We start from the raw sequence: 22371 nt of genomic DNA on the forward strand, positions 1-22371 counted from the left end.
CCATTTATCCATTTTTTATAGTTTTTAGTTCTCTACTGAAATTGTCATCTTGTCTTTTAATTCGCTGAACATATTGACCATAGTTGTGTTAAAGCCTGTGTCTGACGTTTCCATCGCATGTTTCCCCTTCTGCCTGTCTTTCCATTTATTTCTCTTGGTTTTGGTTAGGTAGTCTTGCTCCTATGTGTCTGGTTGTTTTTAATTGAATGCCAGGCATTGTAAATGAAGATTTTTAGAGATAATTTAAGGCTGTATGTCTGTGCTGTCTAGTGTGATAGCCACTAGCCACATGTGACTATATTTAAATCATTTAAAAGTAAGTAAAGTTTTAAAATCCAGATCCTATTGCCTGAGCCACATTTCACATGCTCAACAGCCACATGTGGGTAGTGGCTGCCTTATCAGGACAGGTATCTTTTACTAGAGAGAATTTACTTTTGCTTATGGCCTCAGAGATGCAAGGAATCCTGAATCACTTCAAGCCAGTTGAGTTTGAGATGATTCTAAATTGGGCTCAGGTCTTAAAAGGGCTGGTGTCCTTCTGATTTCCCTTCCAGTCTGAGTGTAGCCTTTGGAGGTCAGTCAAGTCTGAATACTGGAGGATTCCCAGGGCTGCCACCTCAGCAGGCCCAGCTCCAGGGTTTATGTCTTCAGCCCTGTCTTCTGTAAAAAGCTCTGTTCAGCCTTGCGGCCTGGCCTTCCGCATTAACAGACACCCCTGGGAGAAGAGCAGCCCAGACGCAGCTCAGCCCTCAGTCTTCCCTTCTGTTCCTCAGCTTGAGGCCTTGTAATTCCTCATGGCCTTGATGGTTCTTTAATGTATCTAAACTGATTTTTTGCAAAAATATTTTTGTCCCCAGCTGCCTTAGTTGTTCTTAGAGGGAGAGATGTTTAAAACAGCGGTCCGTCAAGCCAGAAGTAGAACTCCTCTAAGAATGATGTTTTAATCAAATACTTAAACAAAGATGCCCAACAGCTAACCTGTTTAGCATACTTTCTCACCTCTGTGGTCCTGTTTGATTCCAGTTACAACTTTGTGATCAACATACTTTGTATCTTTATTTCAGAGATGAGAACATTTAGGTTCAAAGAGGTAAAATAAACAAGCAAGTAGAGGGAGAGCTGAGATTCAACCCCAGATTCCCTGAGATCCTCTGTCTGTTGTTAGACCCAGCGTCTGGCAGTGATAATCATGCAAAATGAATGGTAGGCGTGACCGTGAAGACTCATCTGTCTTATTGGCCCCTCAGGTCATTCTAAAGTCCCTTTTCTCCTTTAAAATGAGTTCCAGAATAGGTCTCCTTCCTGATACTTAAAATACTTGAGCTCTTTAATATTTAGAATAATTTAAAAGAAATTATTCTAAATATTATATAAATGTTTCTCTATTGATGAGCCTATACTTTCTATTTCTTTTCCAGTATTCTATTATATAACTTAATCTGAATTCTATTAACTATGTTTTTTTTCCTCCCCAAGATAACTGCTAAAATACCAAGCACAGCAGTTGCTAGACCTGTAGCTACTGGATGTGGGGTAGGTTTTCTTAAGCTGAAGATACGAAGATGCATTTTCTCATACATAAGTTCAGTTTAGGCAGTTAGTTCTAAATAAGTTTGGCTACCTTTCAGCCCATGACCTGGATATATTTTCCATTTTGGTTAGTGATGAACATTATAAATTGTTGATTAATAGGTTTGAATATTCTAGTCATTTTGGTTTAAATATAACAAAATATTTTATTGTCTTTTCCTACCTGTAAACCTTGTGTTTGTTGATTGACTTCGTTTCATTTTCTATATAATATAACCAAGTGTCATGTGTATTCCATTCGTATATCTTATGTGAGGTTAGATGTTATTTAAACATAATGTTTATAATTTTTAAAAACTTACTGATTAATACATGAAAAAATAAAATTTAAGAAAAACTTCAGAGGCATATAATTGGGTCTTGCTTTTATTTGAGATCGTTGGAGGAAAGATGCTATATTAAAATCCATAAAAGAAAATCTTTTAAATCTTGCCCAAAATACCTACAATTTGGATATTTTAGCTTATGTGAAATAACAGAGGAATGGGAGAAAAATGGAGGAATGAGGTGAAATAGTTTTTCTTAGTCTTTATGATAATATTTCTTAGGGGTCATAAAAATGGTTTTAGAACCTAGAGGTCCCGGGCACTTGCCTTCCAAGTGTCCCTTCCTGTGAATGAAGAAAGTGGCCTTATACGTTATATAACAGCGTGTCATGTGACGCACACGTTTATTAATCAACCAAAGCAGGTATCACTCATAAACTTGGTTTTTGGTGATGTTTCAGCATAGGAGACAGCCAGCTTTTCTGTGAAGGGCCCTGTGGTTTAGGCTCTTCGGAACCCGGCTCAGCGTTCCCAGAGAGGCAGCCACAGACGATGTGCAGGCAAATGGGCTGCGGCTGTGTCCCAGTACAAAGGCTGAGGGTTGTTGTTTGCCAATGCTTGTTTTAGAGTTTTATTGTTTGATCCTATATCCTCGGGAGATAAATGGAAAAAAATTATGTTTAGGTTTACTTGCCAATAGAACGAAGGAAAAAAAGTTATAAAGAAAACTTTTATACTTTGGTTTATAAAATTAAATGTAGGCCTTTTTTGGAATCGTTTTAACTTAGTTTTTTGTTTACTAGTCCAAGACATCCCTGGCATCGTCAATGGGAAGACCAATGACAGGGGCTATTCAGGTATCTCCATTGTGTGGGTGTTCATTTTGGGCCTTCCTGTGACTTAGAATATTATTACCAAAGTTTTTTTAAGTTGTTACTTATATAGTGACCCTGGTTCTTTAAACTGTGGGCTAAAGTTTGGACCGTTTGAAATCTTTGGTGGCAAAGTCTCTTTGGATTTATTTACTCAGGTCTCAAATGAAATCCCACTGGGAATGGACATAGGCCTGATAGTTTGCTTGTAGGATGTACTCTGGGACCCACTTTTCCTTTGCTGTCATTTACAGCAGTTTCTGCGGTTTCTCTCTTAGGCATATAGGAGACCAACCAAAAGTAGGGGAGTAGCCAGCTACTAAGCTGCATAAGGTACTACCTAAAAATCCTTAAGAGTGCTTTTCTTTTCAAACTGGGAGTAAGTCCAGTTACACAAGGAATCAAAATTTGACAGAGGAAAGGTGAAGTGCAGACAGGCTGGCACATGAGGAGGTGGGAGCACGGAGCAAGCCGGCAGGGGACGGAACCAGTGTTACACGCTGGGCTGTATTATGACGTGTGTCGTGCAGCTCTGCAAGTAAGAGGCAGGTGTTATTTAAGAATGCTCTTTAAATGATGCTTGTTCTCCTAAGGATGGAGTTACTAGACCCATGACGGCAGTGAGAGCAGCTGGTTTTACCAAAGCAGCTTTGAGAGGTTTGTTCTATTTCAGCTACTAATTTTTTCACATCTTTAAATTTTTAAAATGTTTTTGTATGTGTAAATATATTACCATATTAAATAAAGTCTAACATGCCATTGATTATTTTAGGTACCATTAAGAAAGGAAAGGGGTGATGAAAATGTTCTGCCTCCCAGTTGAGGTGGTAGTTACACTGGCATGTAATCTGTCAAAATGTACCGAGTTCTACATCTAAAATTTGTATGTGAGTTAGAGCTAAAGAATTAAAGGTGAAAATAGTATTTAAATATATGATAAGTTAAATAATAATTTTTAAATAAAATTGTTGTGACAAAAATTAATGATTATTATACCAGTAATGGAAAATTAAAAGGCTAATACCAGGTTATTACTCACATGATTGACCATTTAGAGTTCATAATAGGGATAGTTTACTATGGGGGAGAAATAAATACTGAGAGATATTTATTTTTGTTTTTACATGGTAACACACAGTTTTATTTACATGGTTTTATGTATGTTAAAAATCTTACCAGAAAAAAAAAAAAAAAAAATCTTACCAGTTTCTCAATATGCAAAATATTTATGAAAGCATAAAAAATGTCCATTCCATTTAATAAATAGGTAAATTAAATAGCATGTGCGCGGTTTCATATCCCTTCAGTTGTGCTGAATTGAGCACTAAACGTGAACTCTTGACTGTGTCTCAGGCTCTGCGTTCGACCCCCTCGGTCAGTCGCGGGGCCCTGCACCGCCCCTGGAGGCCAGGAACGAAGACAGGTATGCAAGTCCTGTGCTGCTCTGCTGTGGTTGTTGCATGTTCTTAACTTTTACTTCTCAAGTACATAATTCTTACATATTTGAAAAGTTTATGTCAGCAGAATAGTAACCAAAGCGTCATCCCTGGTTCTCAGAACTAGCAAAAGAATCAAGTCTCAGAAAAGCAGCCCTGTGTGTTCCATGCAGTTTTACTGTAATATTATTATTGACTTGAAGATGTGTCTTATTTTTATACGTGCCAATATTGATTCTCTTGAAGGCCAAATGGGGTTGTACATGTAATAAGATATTCTTATTTTAAAAGGATATTTCAAAGAAAAAAATTAAGAAAATGTATGTTAGTTTGTCATATTGATATTGAGAAATATAATTTTTTATAGAATTAACTTAGTTTTGTGCCATTGACTAGAGAGCAGCTAAAAAGCTACGGTGTAGGGCTTCCCTGGTGGCTCAGTGGTTGAGAGTCTGCCTACCAATGCAGGGGACACGGGTTCGAGCCCTGGTCTGGGAAGATCCCACATGCCGCGGAGCAACTGGGCCCGTGAGCCACAACTACTGAGCCTGCGCGTCTGGAGCCTGTGCTCCGCAACAAGAGAGGCCGCGATAGTGAGAGGCCCGCGCACCGCAATGAGGAGTGGCCCCCACTTGCCGCAACTAGAGAAAGCCCTCGCACAGAAAGGAAGACCCAACACAGCCAAAAATAAATAAATAAATAAATAAATAGATGTATACAAAGTTGTTAAGAGAATAGATCTTAAAAGTTCTCATCACAAGAAGAAAAAACAATTGTAATTAAAAAAAAAAAAAACTACGGTGTAAATTCAGCTGTGTACATTTACTGGTATCTAAGCACCATTAGATCTTACAAATAGTGAAAGCAGCCAGCATTTACCGAGTGCTCACTGTGCGATCACTGCGTGCCCTGCGCTGTGCACAAGCGTCCCCAAGAAGACCGAGCTCTTGTGTCATCAGTTCAGGGGGAGGGAAGCATGGAGAGCTCGCTGGGTCAGGCTAGTAGACGGCAGGACTGAGACTTCAACCCAGGCGGTCTACTTCCAGGGCTCATGATTTTAAATTGTAATTCTTAAAACCGGTATTTGGGCTATTGTATAAATTACATAATTTCCTTTTTTGACTAATAAGGAACTTCTATAGAAAGTCAGTTTACTTTGTATCCTAGTTAATGACCGCAAGTTTGCTAATAAATACATGTTATCTTAAGTATGTCATTTAGGATCCTTTCAGCTGCTAACAGCTGAAAACATCAGGAAAAACACACACAACAAGAATGTTTTATTATCTCCCATAACAGGAGGTCTGGAGGATGGTTAATTTAACTGCTTAATAACCTCACGCTGGTTCAGCTTCTTTCTTTTTTTTTTTTTTTTTTTTTTTAATTTATTTATTTATTTTATTTATGGCTGTGTTGGGTCTTCGTTTCTCTGCAAGGGCTTTCTCCAGTTGTGGCAAGCGGGGGCCACTCTTCATCGCGGTGCGCGGGCCTCCCACCATCGCGGCCCCCCTTGTCGCGGAGCACAGGCTCCAGACGCGCAGGCTCAGTAGTTGTGGCTCACGGGCCCAGCTGCTCCGCGGCATGTGGGATCCTCCCAGACCAGGGCTCGAACCCGTGTCCCCTGCATTGGCAGGCAGACTCTCAACCACTGCGCCACCAGGGAAGCCCAGGTTCAGCTTCTTTCTGATTCTCTTGGCTCTTCTCCAGAGCCTGCCCATCCTCATGATTCCAGGAGGGCCGTGGGAGTTCAGAACCTTGCTGCAGTTGATAAAACCTAGAGTCAGAAGGTGCTCAGTCTTAGGTCCCCTTTGAAGAGCAGGGATCTTTCCGGGAGACATCTGCCCCAGGCAGACGCGTCTTCATTTCTCATTGGCCAGAAGTTCATCACACGTGCCTGATGGAACCAGACATTAGGCAGGAGGGTGAGACTCTCCTGTAGCCTAGCTTCCGCGTGCGGGGACGCAGGGCGGCGGCAGGCTCCTGTGGAGGCGCCCAGCAGTGTCTGCACAGGGTTCATTCTCCTGGCGGCTGGTAGGGACGGGGTAGTGACTTCCACTGTCTTCATCAAATTCTCTTACAGAGTTTTAGCGTTACGTTTTTATATTGATATTTTAGGCTTAATGATAACAACCTGTAAGCAACATTTAAAGACATTTATTAGAGTGTTTCAGACAGCTTGAAAATAGAATTCTGTACTTTGAATTCGGAACTTTCTAACCTTTAGAAAGCCACCATCTATTATTAGAATTTTGCAATCTCTATAAACTAATAAAATATGTTGTCTTAATCCCAGGTTTTACTGAAGAATGTGATTTTATAGACAAACCTATACTGTGAAATTTATTCCTGTGTTCTTTTTAAAAGTCCATTTGTAGAGAATTAAGAGAATTGATGTTTACTGTGATATATTTGTAGTAAAAGTTTATTTAGGCAGTGATGTACATTCAGAGTGTTGTGTTTTATTGAAAGAAAGTGGTAGTAAAACAACACTGATGTTGTGTTTGAAACATGGCTGATCCGGGGACACTTCATTTGCTACTAATGAAGTCAGGGTTTTAAACTTCCTCACCTTGTTAGAAGTCTCTGTGGTGAGTGGGGCTTCCCTGGTGGCCCAGTGGTTAGAACTCGGTGCTTTCACTGCCATGGCCCCGGGTTCGATCCCTGGATGGGGAACTGAGATGCCACAAGCCACACAGCATGGCCAAAGAAAAAGTCTCTGTGGTATCTGTTTGGTAGTAAATAATTTTTCTCTCTTTTATGGGGTCTTCAGTCTTTCTAACCATAGATAAAGTTTTCATTTGCCATAGAATCTGCTTTCCTTTGGGGGTGGAAATGCAGCAGCGTGGCCCTAGAGTTACCTTATCATGTGTTTAGATCCTGGCTCTGGCACTTACCAGCTGTATGATCTCAGGCTTAGTACTTAACTTTCTTTCTTTTTCTTTTGGCCACCCTGTGTGTCTTATGGGATCTCAGTTCCCTGACCAGGGATCGAACCCGTGCCCCTTGCAGTGGAAGCACGGAATCCTAACCGCTGGACAGCCAATACTTAACTTTCTAAACCTCAGTTTCCCTGTCAGTGAAATGAGATAATGATAGTACTTGTATCAAATATTCTTATGAAGATTAAGTGACATAATTAGGGTAAAGCATTTAGCTCAAAATTAAATTACACTTATGCTAAATAAATGTTAGCTATTTTTACTATTATGAATAATTATATAATGTAGTTATTAAAAACAGTGGTACATTTATTCTTTAAGGCCACTTATATATTTGTCTTATCTGTGACTTACTCTTAAAGTTTATAAGCACATGATGGACAATGTTAAAAGTAGGTTAAATTTTGTATGTATTATTAGTGGTTGAATGATTCAAAATATACTTGCTTTTTTCTTTAACAGTCCAGAAGAAAAGATAAGACAATTAGAGAAGAAAGTAAATGAGTTGGTAGAAGAAAGCTGTATCGCTAACAGTTGTGGAGACTTAAAATTGGTGAGTTCATAAACTGATAAGATTCAGGATTATGAAGTGTGTGCATATGTATGTACCTATGTAAGCCCATGTATAGATAAATACTTTCATTTTTTTGTGGACTGGGCTTAGAGTTTTCACTGAAATTACTATTTTGAGAACCTGCAGTTGTAACTCTGCTTCATAAACTCTGAAGTCAAAACAATTGGCTGATTTTGTAATTTTTCACATCGGTCATTTAAGGAGGGGAAAAAATTCCAGTGCATCGGTTGGCTAGATTCTGCAGCCTGGTGGGCTGCTGGATGGATCGCACAGCCTGCCGCAGGTGGAGCCCATGGCCCACACACAGCACTAAGGGCTGTTTTCTCATTTAAGCCTGACTGCCCTAAAGTGTTTTGTCCTAAGTGAACTGCAAAGTCGTGGTTTGCTTCTTGGCAATCCAACTCTGCTGCTTTTTTTTTAATTGAATCTTTTCTCTTAGTTTGCTTTATTCACATTACTGTGGTCATCATACCACATAAATATAATTTCTGTGACTTAGTTATCAGATCAATGAATACCATTAGAAAGATTCAGTATAAGCTACTTTTATTGCTCACAGAACCTGTGCTTTTTTATCTAGTTCTAAAATAAAAATCCCATGGTTTTTTTTTTTTGTTTTTTTTTTGTTTTTTAAAATTTATTTATTTTTTATTTTTTTTGGCTGTGTTGGGTCTTCGTTTCTGTGCGAGGGCTTTTTCTCTAGTTGCGGCGAGCGGGGGCCACTTTTCATTACGGTGCGCGGGCCTCTCACTATCGCGGCCTCTCTTGTTACGGAGCACAGGCTCCAGATGCACAGGCTCAGTAGGTGTGGCACACGGGCTTAGTTGCTCCGCGGCATGTGGGATCTTCCCGGACCAGGGCTCGAACCCGTGTCCCCTGCATTAGCAGGCAGATTCTCAACCACTGCGCCACCAGGGAAGCCCCGGAAAATCCCATGTTTAATTAATGTGACTGTGGTCAGTCTCTCAGTGGAAATCAATAAAAGGTTCTTGGCATCCTGAGTAAGATCTGAGCAAAACTAAGGATCTGTTGTCGTATTGGGTATCAGTTATCCATGATCCAGTGTCTGTATTTTGAGCATCTGAGAAACCAAACAAATCCACCTAAATTCCTACCTCATGAGATTGAATTAAAACACCAAAGATTCAGTAGTTGGGAGGAAAAAGGAAGTAGATGGACATGGTCAGACCTAAAGGGGGTGGGAGGTGAGGTGATGGAGAACCTTGGCGGGGGGCAGGTGTGCTCCAGGTCTTAGCCCCCGTGCTTCCTCTTCTTTCCCAGAGAAGACACTCGGCCTTTCCATGCGGGAGGAAGAGCTCCCGTTTAAACAATAGAAGGGGAGTTTATGGTAGGAGCACACGGGGCATCAGGGAACCCAGGGGTAATGCAGCCAACCCCTGCTTCCCGCAGACACTTCCCAAATGCACCAAATTCCATGTGAGTGCTCAAAGGAGTTTACACAGTATACGCTTGATTTCAGGCCTTAGAAAAGGCAAAAGATGCAGGAAGAAAAGAGAGAGTCCTGGTGAGACAACGAGAACAAGTTACAAGTCCAGAAAACATCAATTTGGATTTAACTTACTCAGTAAGTACGAAGTACCTGTTGAGTACAGTTATCTTGGCAAGAATTTATGGATTCCAGAACTCTTTTTTCTTTTTTGTTTCTTGTTTTCTCTTGTTCTTTAAGCCTTATTGGACTTAAGGTGCCCAGAATTAGATTAATAATACTCTTTAGTTCATGGGACCACTCTTATCTTTGGTCTGTACAGTGATCTTCTTTAGTTAGTTAATTAGTCATTTTTAATAATGTAGTAAATACTTGTAAACCTACCAGCCAAGGACTCGTGAAGATTGCTAATATTTGGATTCTATTCAGTGTGGATACTTTAACGAGATTCGTTTTGTTTTGTTTTGAGGTATTATTGGGATACAGTGTTCTGTTAGTTTCAGGTATACAACACGGTGACTTGATATTTGTATATATTATGAAATGATCACCACAATAAGTATAGTTAACATCCGTCACCAAACATAGTTAGAGAGATAATGGGGTTCTAATTTATTTATTTATTTATTTATTTATTTATTTTTGGCTGCGTTGGGTCTTTGTTGCTGCGCGTGGGCTTTCTCTAGTTGCCGCGAATGGGGGCTACTCTTGGTTGCGGTGCACGGGCTCTAGGCACACGGGCTTCAGTAGTTGTGGTGCGTAGGCTTCAGTAGTTGTGGCTCGTGCGCTCTAGAGCTCAAGCTCAGTAGTTGTGGCTCATGGGCTTATTGCTCCGTGGCATGTGGGATCTTCCTGGACCAGGGCTCGAACCCGTGTACCCTGCACTGGCAGGGGGATTCTTAACCACTGCGCCACCAGGGAGGTCCCAATAATGAGATTCTAATGTGGACTTTTTGGTCTGTGATTTTAGAGAACTTCAAACTAGGTGAATAAGATAATGTTCTGTGAGGAGAGTAGGGGGAAAAAACCAGCTAATTTCTAGCAAAATTTATTCATTTCTGAAAAGACACTTCTTTGATATTTATACTGCTGTTTAAAAGGGTGTGTTTTCAGTAGGAAAAGTCTTCATACGCTAAACAAGTGGAAAAAAGGACATTAGAACTTAGAATAAGAAGAATTTTTAGATGTTTACTATTTATAGCTAATATTTTAAAATTCCATGGAGTCTTTAGATTTGGGAATAATTTGTGATTATTATTTTTTTTCCTTTAGGAACATAATTTACTGTAACTTAAAGATTTAAATTATAAATTTGCATATAGAGCAGCAATACTGTACAAATTAAGCTTTAAGGTATTCCACATGATGTTTAATTTATATTTACAAAGAGAGTTTGGTCTACTATCTTTCTTATTCCTTTTATTACCAGCAATAGTAATAATACACATTTATTCTTTGTGGGTCTTCCTGAGATTAAAAGATAGCAAATCCATTAATTAGAAAGAATACATGGAAAATTAGGTGAAATTTAGAGGAAAGCTCCACCTGTCTTTTTTTAAATAAATTTATTTATTTAATTTATTTATTTTTGGCTGCATTGGGTCTTCGTTGCTGCACGCGGGCTTTCTCTAGTTTTGGTGAGCGGGGGCTACTCTTTGTTGCGGTGCGCGGGCTTCTCATTGAGGTGGCTTCTCTTGTTGCGGAGCATGGGCTCTAGGCACGCGGGCTTCAGTAGTTGCGGTACCTGGGCTCAGTAGTTGTGGCTCGCGGGCTCTAGAGTGCAGGCTCAGTAGTTGTGGCGCACGGGCTTAGTTGCTCCGTGGCATGTGGGATCTTCCTGGACCAGGGCTCGAACCCGTGTACCCTGCATTGGCAGGCGGATTCTTAAGCACTGCGCCACCAGGGAAGCTCCCACCTGTCTTAATGTTCTGGTTCATATTGTAATGCAAGGTGTTCTCTGTGTACTTCATTGCCTAATGGGTTGGGAATCTTGATAGAAGCATCTAACTTTGCTATAGTATTTTAATCTCTAGAAAGATTATAGGCAAAAGGGGCCTAAAATGATCATTATGTGTCTCTTTGCAATATTTTTTCCTTAGGTTCTTTTCAACTTGGCCAGTCAATATTCAGCTAATGAAATGTATCCTGAAGCACTAAACACCTATCAAGTTATAGTGAAAAATAAGATGTTTAGCAATGCAGGTAAGTGTGTATAGTCAGTTTTTCCAATAAGTATAGTTCTTTTGTACTGTTAATTTACAATTTCCTCACTTTATGCTTTCTTATAATGAAATGATCTGTGCTCTGAGCAAATTCATATTTGTGATAGAGGTGCCCTGCTTAAAGATATGAAAATTCACACAAATACAAATGAAGAAATACAGTTGGTATAAGATATATTGCCTAACAGTAAATGAAAACAGTATTCTGTATCACAGGTAGAATGAGCCATGGCAACCTACAGAAAGAACATGCTTTCTCTTGTATAATTATCCACAAGAGACTGTTGTTTATATTTAGCATTCATATTGTGTAATTTTTTGGTCTCAGTATTAAAGTATATCAGAATATCATTTTCTTTAATATTTTATTAAACTGTTACATCATATAGTTTAAACCAGGTAAGTGTACTCTTTTTGTTCCTGAGCTACAGGCATCTTCATCCTGGGTCCTGGGGTGGGCCCTGTAGAGTGGAGGGAGGATCCGGATTATGGAGAGCTAATTATTACATAAGATCCTCCAAGTCCTGGTGAGAAGATGTGAGGGATTATTCGAGTACGAGTTGGAAAGTCTAGACAAGCTTTCTGAGTGGACGTTGCATTTGAGCCGAGTCTCAAGTTTTGTAGAAACACTTTTTCTCATCAATTCATAAATGCTTACTGTAGAAAACGTGGGGAAAAAAGGATAAACTGTACATATTGGAGCTCTGGGAGATGCTGGAATAACGTCCAAAAGAAGGTCTCATTTTGAATTATCTAATATTTTTTAAGTCCCGTGTTTTCTTAGAAGAACACAACTCCAGTTTTATAATGTCACTCTATTGTTTTCTAGCCATGTTTCCAGGAATCCATCTGTCTTAAGTTCCAATTCCTTGCAGAAGTTTAGTGTGCACATACATGAAAATAGTATAACTGTTTTAAAGTGAGAATTTTAGTTAATGTCTTAAGCTTCATAAGTTGAGAAGACCTTCAAAAAATATAAATTAAGGTCATCTAAAATATCATAGAAAAAGTGGAAAAAGTAGGATATTACATACTCATTAAATTTTTTTTTAATTAGGACGGTTGAAAGTGAATATGGGAAATATTTATTTAAAGCAAAGAAATTATTCCAAAGCCATTAAATTCTACCGAATGGCCTTAGATCAAATTCCAAGTGTCCATAAAGAAATGAGGTAAGTTTGTAAAATTTAAGGGTCGTTCTTCAGAAACAAGGTCACTCTTTTGACCCGTTGCCAGTGGGCTGAGTGCTTTGTGGTATCTGTACATGAGAGGTGTTAGATTCTTGTTGTAGCTGTAGTACTTTGGTCTGTCCCCTTGTGACTACTTGCATGCATTTGTGTGAAGGAAGTTAAAGGTTGAAGGCATAATATGTGATTAGTTGGAATAAAACTAAGCTAATGGGCCTATATAGGGAATAACGCTGCGGGCCATTAGCGCCATAATACAGCTTACTGCCAACACCAAATCAAACCGGTTCTTTAGAACATACCAGACTCCAGAATGCAAGACTGGAAACCAAGACCTCCTTACATTCTTACTACAGCTTGAGAAGGGAAGAGTGAGAGGAAGCGTTACTGTTGAATCTTAGAAGAGGGGGGAAGAGGGGGATGCTGGGATGTTTCCTGTTCTTACAGTATTTCAGGAGCAGAAACAGTAGATTACCTTATGGTCTGGTTATAACTATGGGAACATAGGAAGGTACCAGGATACTTACTGGTCATAATTTCTCCTAGGCACAATACAATGCCTCTGTGAAAGTTAATTTCTTTGTAAATGCCACTTTTCGCAATAATTTGTTTTCGAATTATGCATGATATCTCATTATCATCAACAAATATCTAACTTACAGAACACAATGCCCTTGAGGTACTTTTAACCCAGGTGAGGCCAAGAATTTGAGCATTTTAGAAAAAGATAATAATATTATATAGTATATGTTAAGTGCTTAACAATCCATAATCAAGAGGTAGTATAGTAATTTAGTTGAAGGAATAATTATTGAGAACAAGAAAGGTCAAGAAAGGCTTAATGAAGGAGGTATACTTGAGTTGGTTACTAAAGTGAAGACAAGTGAAGGGGTAACATTCTCGACAAAGGGAGCACTGTGAGAAGAGTCCGGGAAATACTGTGATCTGATCAGAGAATTAGGAGTAAAAGGATTTAGTTGAAACGGGGTTATATTGAGGAGTGGTTAGAAATAAGGTAGGATCACATTCATTAGAATGGCTATAATATAGACAGTAATTAGTGTTGAGGAAGATGTAGAGAAATTGGAATCCTCATACGTTGGGGATATAAAATGGCCCAGACACTTTGGAAAATAATTAGGTTGCTTTTTAAAAAATTAAACACAAATTTACCATATGACCAATTCCATTCCTAGGTATATACCCAAGAGAAATGAAAACATGTGTTATCACAAAGGATTGTACAGGAATGTTTATAGCAGCATTATTCATAATAGCCAAAAAGTAGAAGCAATCCAAATGTCCATCAGGTAGTCAATGGATAAATAAAATGTGGTATAGCCATACAATAGAATACTATTCAGCAATAAAAAAGGAATGAAGTACTCTTACATGCTGTAATATGGAGGAACCTCAAAAAGATTATGCTAATTGAATGAAGCCAGACACAAAATATCACATATTGTAACTCCATTTATATACAATGTCTAGAAAGGCAAATCCAGAGAGACAGAATGTAAATTAGTGTTTGCCTGGGGCTAGAGGTGAGATCGAGGAATGACTGCAGATGGGCACAGGTTCTCTTTTTGGGGTGATGGAAATGACAGAGTAAGAATGTGGTTATGGTTCCACAACTGTGTTAATATAGCAATAATTATTGAATCATACACTTAAAATAAGTGAATTTTATGATGTGTTAAGTAAACCTCAATATAGCTTTAACAAAACAAAACAGAAAAGAAGTAAAGTGGGAAAGAAAAGAAGGAAATTATTTGTGGAATGTCTTGATTGCCATTCTAGGGAGTTCAGACCTTTAAAGCGAATCCATGTTTATTTTTCTCTAGGATTAAAATTATGCAGAACATTGGAGTTACATTTATTAAAACTGGGCAGTATTCAGATGCCATTAATTCATTTGAGCACATAATGAGTATGGCACCAAACCTGAAGGCAGGCTTCAACCTAATTCTTAGTTACTTTGCTGTTGGAGATCGAGAAAAAATGAAGAAGGCATTCCAAAAACTGATTGCTGTTCCATTGGAAGCTGATGAAGATGGTAAATACATTTCAGCAAATGTGAGTGTGAAGAAGACTGTTGTGTAGCCAGCGCCTAATTACCTGTGCTTCTCTGTCTCCAGCAATGAGGGAGTTGGAGTGGATGACATTTCAGGTTTCTCCCAGCCCTGTATTAATGTGTTTTATCATTTTCATTTGTTATTTAAATTAGGTTGACACCAGGGCTATTGAAATAGGGCTAGAGATTATGGTTAAAACAGACTGCACAGTTTTAGTCAAAAAACAAAAAGAATCTTAGGAAAAATTGTCATTCTTTAGTGTTATTTTATATGGAGTCATACCCTGTGCACTTGCCTGTGTTGATACATCGCAACGTATAGTAATGTCAGTTTCATAAATTGAACCTGATAGGTCTTCCTGATAGGGTGTAAGGGTGTCGCAGCATAGTGGCTGGCCCCACTACTCAGTACTCAACTCGCCTTGTTCCTCTATATTTAAAATAGCACTAATTATAACAACCTACCGTATAGGATTGTAAGGGTTAAATGAGGTAATGCATGTGAAATGCTTAAAATAGTACCTGGAACATAGTAAGTGCTGGGTAGATGTTAACTATTATATATAAAACTTTCATATTGAGAAAAAGTCATATATGTTGTGAAAGAAATCATCTATGTTTTCAATAGGAAGTAGCAATATGGATCATACTAAGTAATTGATGATCATTAAAGCATTTATATTTGAGTTAAGAATTCATAATATCACACATTTGTACTAACAACCACAGCTTCTGTGTACTTGGCCCTATTCTTTCCAGCCTGACCTTGTATCAACTGCTAGAATCTATGTTAGTTCAGTGGAGAATGTGATAGGTAATCAGAAGTAAGAAGAAAAAGTTTACATAAGGGAAAATAGTTTAGAAAGATTAATATATTCTCCATTTTATACAGCTAGCCTAGTGGTGGGGTTGATTAGAAATCTAGTTCTTGATTCTTACCTCTGAATCACTCATTTTTTTCCCCCAGGATGACCCACATACTAATTTAGTGATTGAAGCTATAAAAAATGATCATCTAAGGCAAATGGAACGTGAAAGGTAATATTTTGGGCACTTCATGATTAAAACTTAATAATGTAGTCTTAACTTCTGTAAGAGAGTTGAATATGCATTCTGATTATTTCTTTCAGAACTTGTTGTATTCAATATATTTCTTGAATAGTGCTGTCGTTTCACCATTTCTATACTCAGTGGGATTCTTTTTTCTCCTTCAGTATAATCTCAGTCCTCATGCTAATCCCAATTATTATTACTCAGTTACTCTTACTATTTCTCTGTAATTTGCTTTCCCTCTGCCTCTGGTGCAATATTAGAACTTTGTTCATATTACCTTTGTTCAAAAATTTATGTCTCTGTGTATCTTTATCATGGCCCCCAATTAAATTTCAACTCCCAAAGACAAAATTCTTTTTATTTATTTCATTTCTTCCTTTCTCCGATATGGTACCTAGTCTCTGTCAAGTATGGCTTGCACCTTCTAATATTTATTGAATATGCAACAGGTATCTTAGAAGTTATATCGCATCACAGAGGGCTCTTAGTTTGTTTTTTTTTTTTAATTGTGATAAAATACACATAAAATTTATCTTAACCAAGATATGTAATTCTTCATTTCAAAGGTAGTGTTAGGTGCATTCACGTTGATTTGTAGCCAGTCTCCAGAACTCTTTTTATCTTCCAAACTGCAGCTCTGTACCCACTGAACAACTCCCATCCCCCTCCCCGAGCTCCTGGCAGCCACCACTCTGCTTTCTGTCTATGAATGTGACCTGCTCTAGGGACCTCATGGAAGTGGAATCACGGTACTGTCTGTTTGTGACTCGCTTTTCATCCACGGTGTAGACGGTGACAGGATTTCCTTCCTTTTTAAGGCTGAATAATATTCCATTGTGTGGATGGAGGGCCCTTAATCTTTAGGATTTAGTTTAACAGTAAAAATTAAACTTACACTTCTGGGAAGATGGAGTAGATGTACTTTTCCATGTTCTTCCCGCTAAGTACAAATAAAAACCCCGGAAATTGTATATACAACAAAATGAGAAGAAAGGTAGAGACAAGAGGGCAGATCATCAAGGGACCCGGGGGCTTGAGGAACAGCATGGCAGTGAGTCCCCTCACATTTCCCAGACTTGGAGCTGAAGAAGCTGGCAGTCAGAAAGCCAGGGGCTGCATTTTTAAAAAAGGCTCTAAGAAAAGCCAGAGGACAAGGTGAGGGGTAGGCTAGCAAGACAGAAAACTTTCAGACAAATGCCACAGAAAAAAGCTGTGGTCCCATCCCCACACATGCCAGCAACAGCCAAGTGGTTGCCTAGACTTCCACCCTCCCAAGGCTGTGAGGAGACACTCAGTACCCCAGCAGACCAAGTAGGGAGCAGGACTTTAATCCCCAAGGCCCTCCTGGAGCCCCGCCGCTCTGACTCTGTGGTGTAGTGGACAGCACGTGGGGAGCCTGGAACTCCACCCCACCCAGCAGTACAGGGCGCTCTGGACCCTCCCTCCTGCGTGGTGTCGGAGGGGCAGTGGGGAACCAGGGCCTCGGTCATCACTCAGCTGTAACAAGGCCACCCCACCATGGTGTCAGTAGGGACCGGGGGACGCAGGGGCTCCCATCCCACCCAGCAGAAGCAAGGGCCTCCTCCCATGTGGGTGTCAAAGCAGGCTGTGTGGCGAATATGGGCTTCTCCCCTTATCTGGCATGTGATGCGGTGGTGTCTCTTCTTTCCCTGCTACAGTGGTGTCAGGAAAGACAGCTAAAACAGAAGATTTAAATAAAATTCAGTCTTTTTTTTTCTCTACGTCAATTTTCATTTTTTCACAATAAAATACAAAAGCATTCAGCTCTTTAAAGTATATCACTTGGGGCTTCCCTGGTGGCGCAGTGGTTAAGAATCTGCCTGCCGATGCAGGGGACACGGGTTCGAGCCCTGGTCCAGGAAGATCCCACATGCCGTGGAGCAACTAAGCCCATGTGCCACAACTACTGAGCCTGCACTCTAGAGCCCGCGAGCCACAATTACTGAGCCCACGTGTGCCACAGCTGCTGAAGCCCGTGTGCCTGGAGCCCATGCTCCGCAACAAGAGAAGCCACCGCAATGAGAAGTCTGCACACCACAAGGAAGAGTAGCCCCCACTCGCCACAACTAGAGAAAGCCCATGCGTGGCAACGAAGACCCAACGCAGCCAAAAATAAAATAAATAATTAAAAAAAATAAATAACAATATAAAATACATCACTTGCCCAAATCCTCAGAATCAGGGTGAAAGTAGTATTGAAGAACCTGAATGAACATTATTTTATTTTTACTTTTTTATTGAAATGTAGTTGATTTACTATATATATATTTATTTTAGATTCTTTTCCATAGGTTATTACAAGATACTGAGTATAGTTCTCTGTGCTATGCAGTAGGTTCTTGTTGGTTATCTATTTTTTTTTTTTATTTTTTAAAATTTATTATTTATTTTTGGTTGCATTGGGTCTTCGTTGCTGCGTGCAGGCTTTCTCTAGTTGTGGCGAGTGGGGGCTACTCTTCACTGCGGTGTGCGGGCTTCTTACTGCGATTGCTTCTCTTGTTGCAGAGCATGGGCTCTAGGCACGTGGGCTTCAGTAGTTGTGGCACGCGGGCTCAGTAGTTGTGGCTCGCGGGCTCTAGAGCCCAGGCTCAGTAGTTGTGGCGCATGGGCTTAGTTGCTCCACGGCATGTGGGATCTTCCCGGACCAGGGGTTGAACTGGTGTCCCCTGCATTGGCAGGCGGATTCTTAACTGCTGCACCACCAGGGAAGTCCCAGTTATCTATTTTATATATAGTAGTGTGTATATTTTAATCCCAAACTCCTAGTTTATTACCCCCCCTTCCCCTTTGGTAACCATAAGTTTATTTTCTATGCCTGTGAGTCTGTTTCTGTTCTCTGAGTAAGTTCATTTGTATCATTTTTTTAGATTCCATGTAGAAGCAATATCGTATGATATTTGTCTTTGTCTGACTTACTTCACTTAGTATGATAATCTCTAGGTTCACCTATGTTGCTGCAAATGGCATTATTTCATTCTTTTTTTTAATGGCTGGGTAATATTCCATTGTGTATATATACCACATCTTCTAAAATTCAGTCTTATAATGTAAAAATGTCCAAGTTTCTTTTTCTTTTTTTTTTTTTTGGCTGTGCGGTGGCTTGCAGGGGGTCTCAGTTCCCTGACCAGGGATTGAACCTGGGCCACGGCAGTGAAAGCCTGGAATCCTAACCACTGGACCTCCAGGGAACGTCCAAGTTTTGATCAAGAATCACTCGTCATACCAAGAACCAGGAAGATCTCAAACAGTGAAAAAAGATAGTCCATAGACGCCAACACTGAGATGTCAGAGATGTTAGAATTATCTGACAAATTTTAAAGCAATCATGATAAAAATGCTTGAACAAGCAATTATGAACACACTTAAAACAAATGACAAAATAGCCTCAGAAAAGAAATAGAGTCTCAGCAAACAAATGATATAAAGAAAAACCAAATGGAAATTTTAGAACTGAAGAATATAACAGCTGAAATGAAAAGCTCAGTGGAGGGACTCAACAGGAGAATGAAGGGGAGCCAGGAGAGATTTGGTGACTGGAAGAGAAAATGGAAATTATCCAATCTGAACAAATAGATAAAACAGACTAAAAACCAAAATAACCAGCGCCTCAGGGATCTCTGGGACTATTACAAAAGAACCAACATTTGTGTCATCAAGTCTGGGAAGGAGAGGTGAAAGGAATTAGGCTAAAGAAATAATAGCTGATAACTCCCTAAATTTGGCAAGGAAAATAAACTTACAGTACAAGGAGCTGAAGAAATCCCAAGGAGGATAAACCCAAGAAAATCCATGTTATGATATATCATGATTAAACTTCTGAAAATTAAAAACACGAAGTCTTTTTTTCTTAAAATATTTATTTTATTTATTTGGCTGTGCCAGGTCTTAGCTGTGGCATGCGGGATCTTCGATCTTCTTTGAGGCTTGCCGGCTCCTTAGTTGTGGCATGCGAACTCTCAGTTGTGGCATGTGGGATCTAGTTCCCTGACCAGGGATTGAACCCAGGCCCCCTGCCTTGGGAGTGTGGAGTCTCAAACCCTGGGCCAAAAGGGAAGTCCCTAAAATCACAAAGTCTTGTAAGGAGGCAGAGAAAACAACCCATAAGGGAAAAGCAATTAGAATGACAATGGGAAAGTCTTAAATCAATAACCTAAGCTCCCAGCTTAAGAACCTAGAAAAAGTATAAAATAATTAAGCTGTAAGGATGTATTGTACAGCACAGGGAATATAGCCAATATTTTGTAACTATAAATGGAATATAACCTTTAAAAATTGTGAATCACTATATTGTACGCCTGCAACTTACATATATAAGTTTCAGGGATTTTATATATATATATATATATAAATATTTTTCAGGTATTATGTATTTTATATATATATAATGTACATCAACTATACCTCAATTAAAAAATAAAGAACCTAGAAAAAGAAGAGCAAAATCAACCCAAAAGAAGCAGAAGGAAAGAAAGAATAAAAGAACAGAAATCATTGGCACTGAAGAGAGAAACAATACAGAACATCAGTGAAACAGCTGATTCTTTGAATAGATCAGTAAAGTTAACAAACTTCTAACAAGACTGATGAAGGTAAAAGAGAGAAGACCCAAATTACTAGTATTAGGAACAAAATAGTAGCTATCACTACAGACCCTGCAGACATCAGAAAGATATTAAGGAAATACTACAGACAACCCTGTACACAGGGTTGTAAATTTGAAACTTAGACAAAATGGACCACTTTCTTAAAAAATACAAACTACCACAACTCACTTAATATGAAATAGATCGTTTGAATAGCCCTTTGAATGTTAAGGAAATTGAATTTATAAGGCAAATCTCCAGACCTATATGGTTTTACTAGAGAATTCTAGAAAATGTTTAAAGAAGAATAAACATCATTTCTATACAGTTTCTTCCAGAAAATAGTTCATTTTATGAACTAGTATTACCTTGATATCAAAATAAAACAGAAGAGACAGAAAACTACAGAAAAATATCTTGTGACTATAGATTAAAAATTCTCAAGAAAATATTAGGAAACCAAAAATACTAACAAAATAGGAAAAGAATTATGCACCATGACTAATTGGGATTTATCCCAAGACTACAAGATTGGTTTACCATCTAAAATTCAATTAATATGATACAGGATATCAGTAGAACAAAGAACAAAAGCCACATGATCATCTCAGTAAACCAAAAAAAAAAGGAAAAATTGGGGGGGAACAAAATCCAAAATCCATATTGGATTTTGTTTAACAAACAAACAAAACTTCAACAAGCTAGGAGTAGAAAGGAGGTTGCTCCATCTGATAAAGGACATCTATGAAAAACCCACAGTTTCACATTATAGTACTTAATGGTGAAAGACAGAAAGAAAAGTAACTAAAAGACTTACTTATCCAGATTGGAGAGAAGTAAAACTTATCTCTGTTTAAAGATCACATGATCTTGTACATAGAAGATCCTAAGGAACGCACTAAAAAAATTTACCACTGATAAACGAGTTCAGCAAGGTTCCAGAGTAAAAGATAAACATGCAAGAATCAACAGAATACTATAGAAGTGTGGTACACAGTGCTAGTGAGCTATCTGAAAATACTGTAGAGGGGTGGTACACACTGCTAGTGAGCTATCTGAAAATGAAACCAATTACATTTACAGTAGCATAAAAAATAATTTATTAGGAGTAAATTTAACAAATGAAATGCAAAACTTGTACTCTGAGAACTGTAAAACATCATTGGAAGAAATGCTAAATAAATGGAAAGAGATCACATGTTTATGGATAGGCACTTAGTACTGCTAAGATGGCAGTGCTCCCCAGATTACAGATTCAGTGTAATCCCTATCAAAATCCCAGTAGTGTTTTTGCAGAAAGTGACAAGTTGATCCTGAAATTCATATGGAAATGTAAGGAATCCAGAATAGCCAAAACAATGTTGAAAAAGAATAGAAAAGTTCGAGGACTCAAGCTACACAGCCACACTAATTAAGACAGTGTGATAATACTTTATGTTAGAAGCATAAAGACATACATAAAAGTCAGTGGGATGGAATTGAGAGTCCAGAAGTAAACTCTTACATTTATAGTCAATAAAACTGTCAGGACAATTCCATGGGGAAAGGATAGTCTTTTCAGCAAATGGTGCTGGAACAATTGAATGTGCTCATGCAAAAGAATGAAGTTGGACGTCTCTTTCACACCATACAGAAAAATTACTTCAAAATGGATCATAGACCTGAAAGTAAGAACTAGAATTACAAAATTCTTAGAAAAAAAAACATAGAAGTAAATGTTATTGACCTGTGTTAGGCAATGGTTTCTTAGGTATGAAAACAATAGGTAAATAGAAAAAATAGGTAAATTGGACTTCACCAAAATTAAAGATTTTCGTTCTTCAAAGTACACCATCAAGAATGTGAAAACAACCTAATGAATGGGAGAAAATATTTGCAAGCCATGTATCCAAGAAGGGACCTACTTCTGCAGTACGTAGAAGAACTCTTCCAACTCACTAATAAAAAGGCCAAAACCTAATTAAAAATATACAAAGGATATGAATAGACATTTTTGCAAAACAGATATTCAAATGGCAATAAGCACATGAAAAGATGCTTAACTTCAGTACTCACTTAGGGACATGCAACTCAAAACTGCAATGAGATAGCACTTCACACCCAC

The 22371-nt window shown here is 38.7% G+C and overlaps 1 protein-coding gene across 12 annotated transcripts in view; it reads left to right on the plus strand.

Annotated features, from left to right (window-relative positions):
* Nucleotides 1-22371, plus strand: part of IFT88 (intraflagellar transport 88) — a 74959-nt gene that overhangs the window by 12930 nt on the left and 39658 nt on the right. For 4 of the 12 annotated variants that reach the window (XM_059902998.1, XM_059902991.1, XM_059902990.1 and 1 more), the window contains exons 4-14: nt 1480-1536; nt 2663-2716; nt 3325-3388; nt 4085-4154; nt 7569-7659; nt 9161-9265; nt 11227-11329; nt 12407-12521; nt 14381-14612; nt 15578-15648; nt 16299-16412. In XM_059902998.1, coding sequence (XP_059758981.1) covers nt 1480-1536; nt 2663-2716; nt 3325-3388; nt 4085-4154; nt 7569-7659; nt 9161-9265; nt 11227-11329; nt 12407-12521; nt 14381-14612; nt 15578-15648; nt 16299-16412 — 1076 coding nt within the window. The remainder of the gene's footprint in view (nt 1-1479; nt 1537-2662; nt 2717-3324; nt 3389-4084; nt 4155-7568; nt 7660-9160; nt 9266-11226; nt 11330-12406; nt 12522-14380; nt 14613-15577; nt 15649-16298; nt 16413-22371) is intronic. The other 8 variants (XM_059902999.1, XM_059903000.1, XM_059902994.1 and 5 more) reach the window with 4 other exon arrangements.

This window comes from Balaenoptera ricei, chromosome 18, assembly GCF_028023285.1.
Source record: "Balaenoptera ricei isolate mBalRic1 chromosome 18, mBalRic1.hap2, whole genome shotgun sequence".
Taxonomy (NCBI): Eukaryota; Metazoa; Chordata; class Mammalia; order Artiodactyla; family Balaenopteridae; genus Balaenoptera; species Balaenoptera ricei.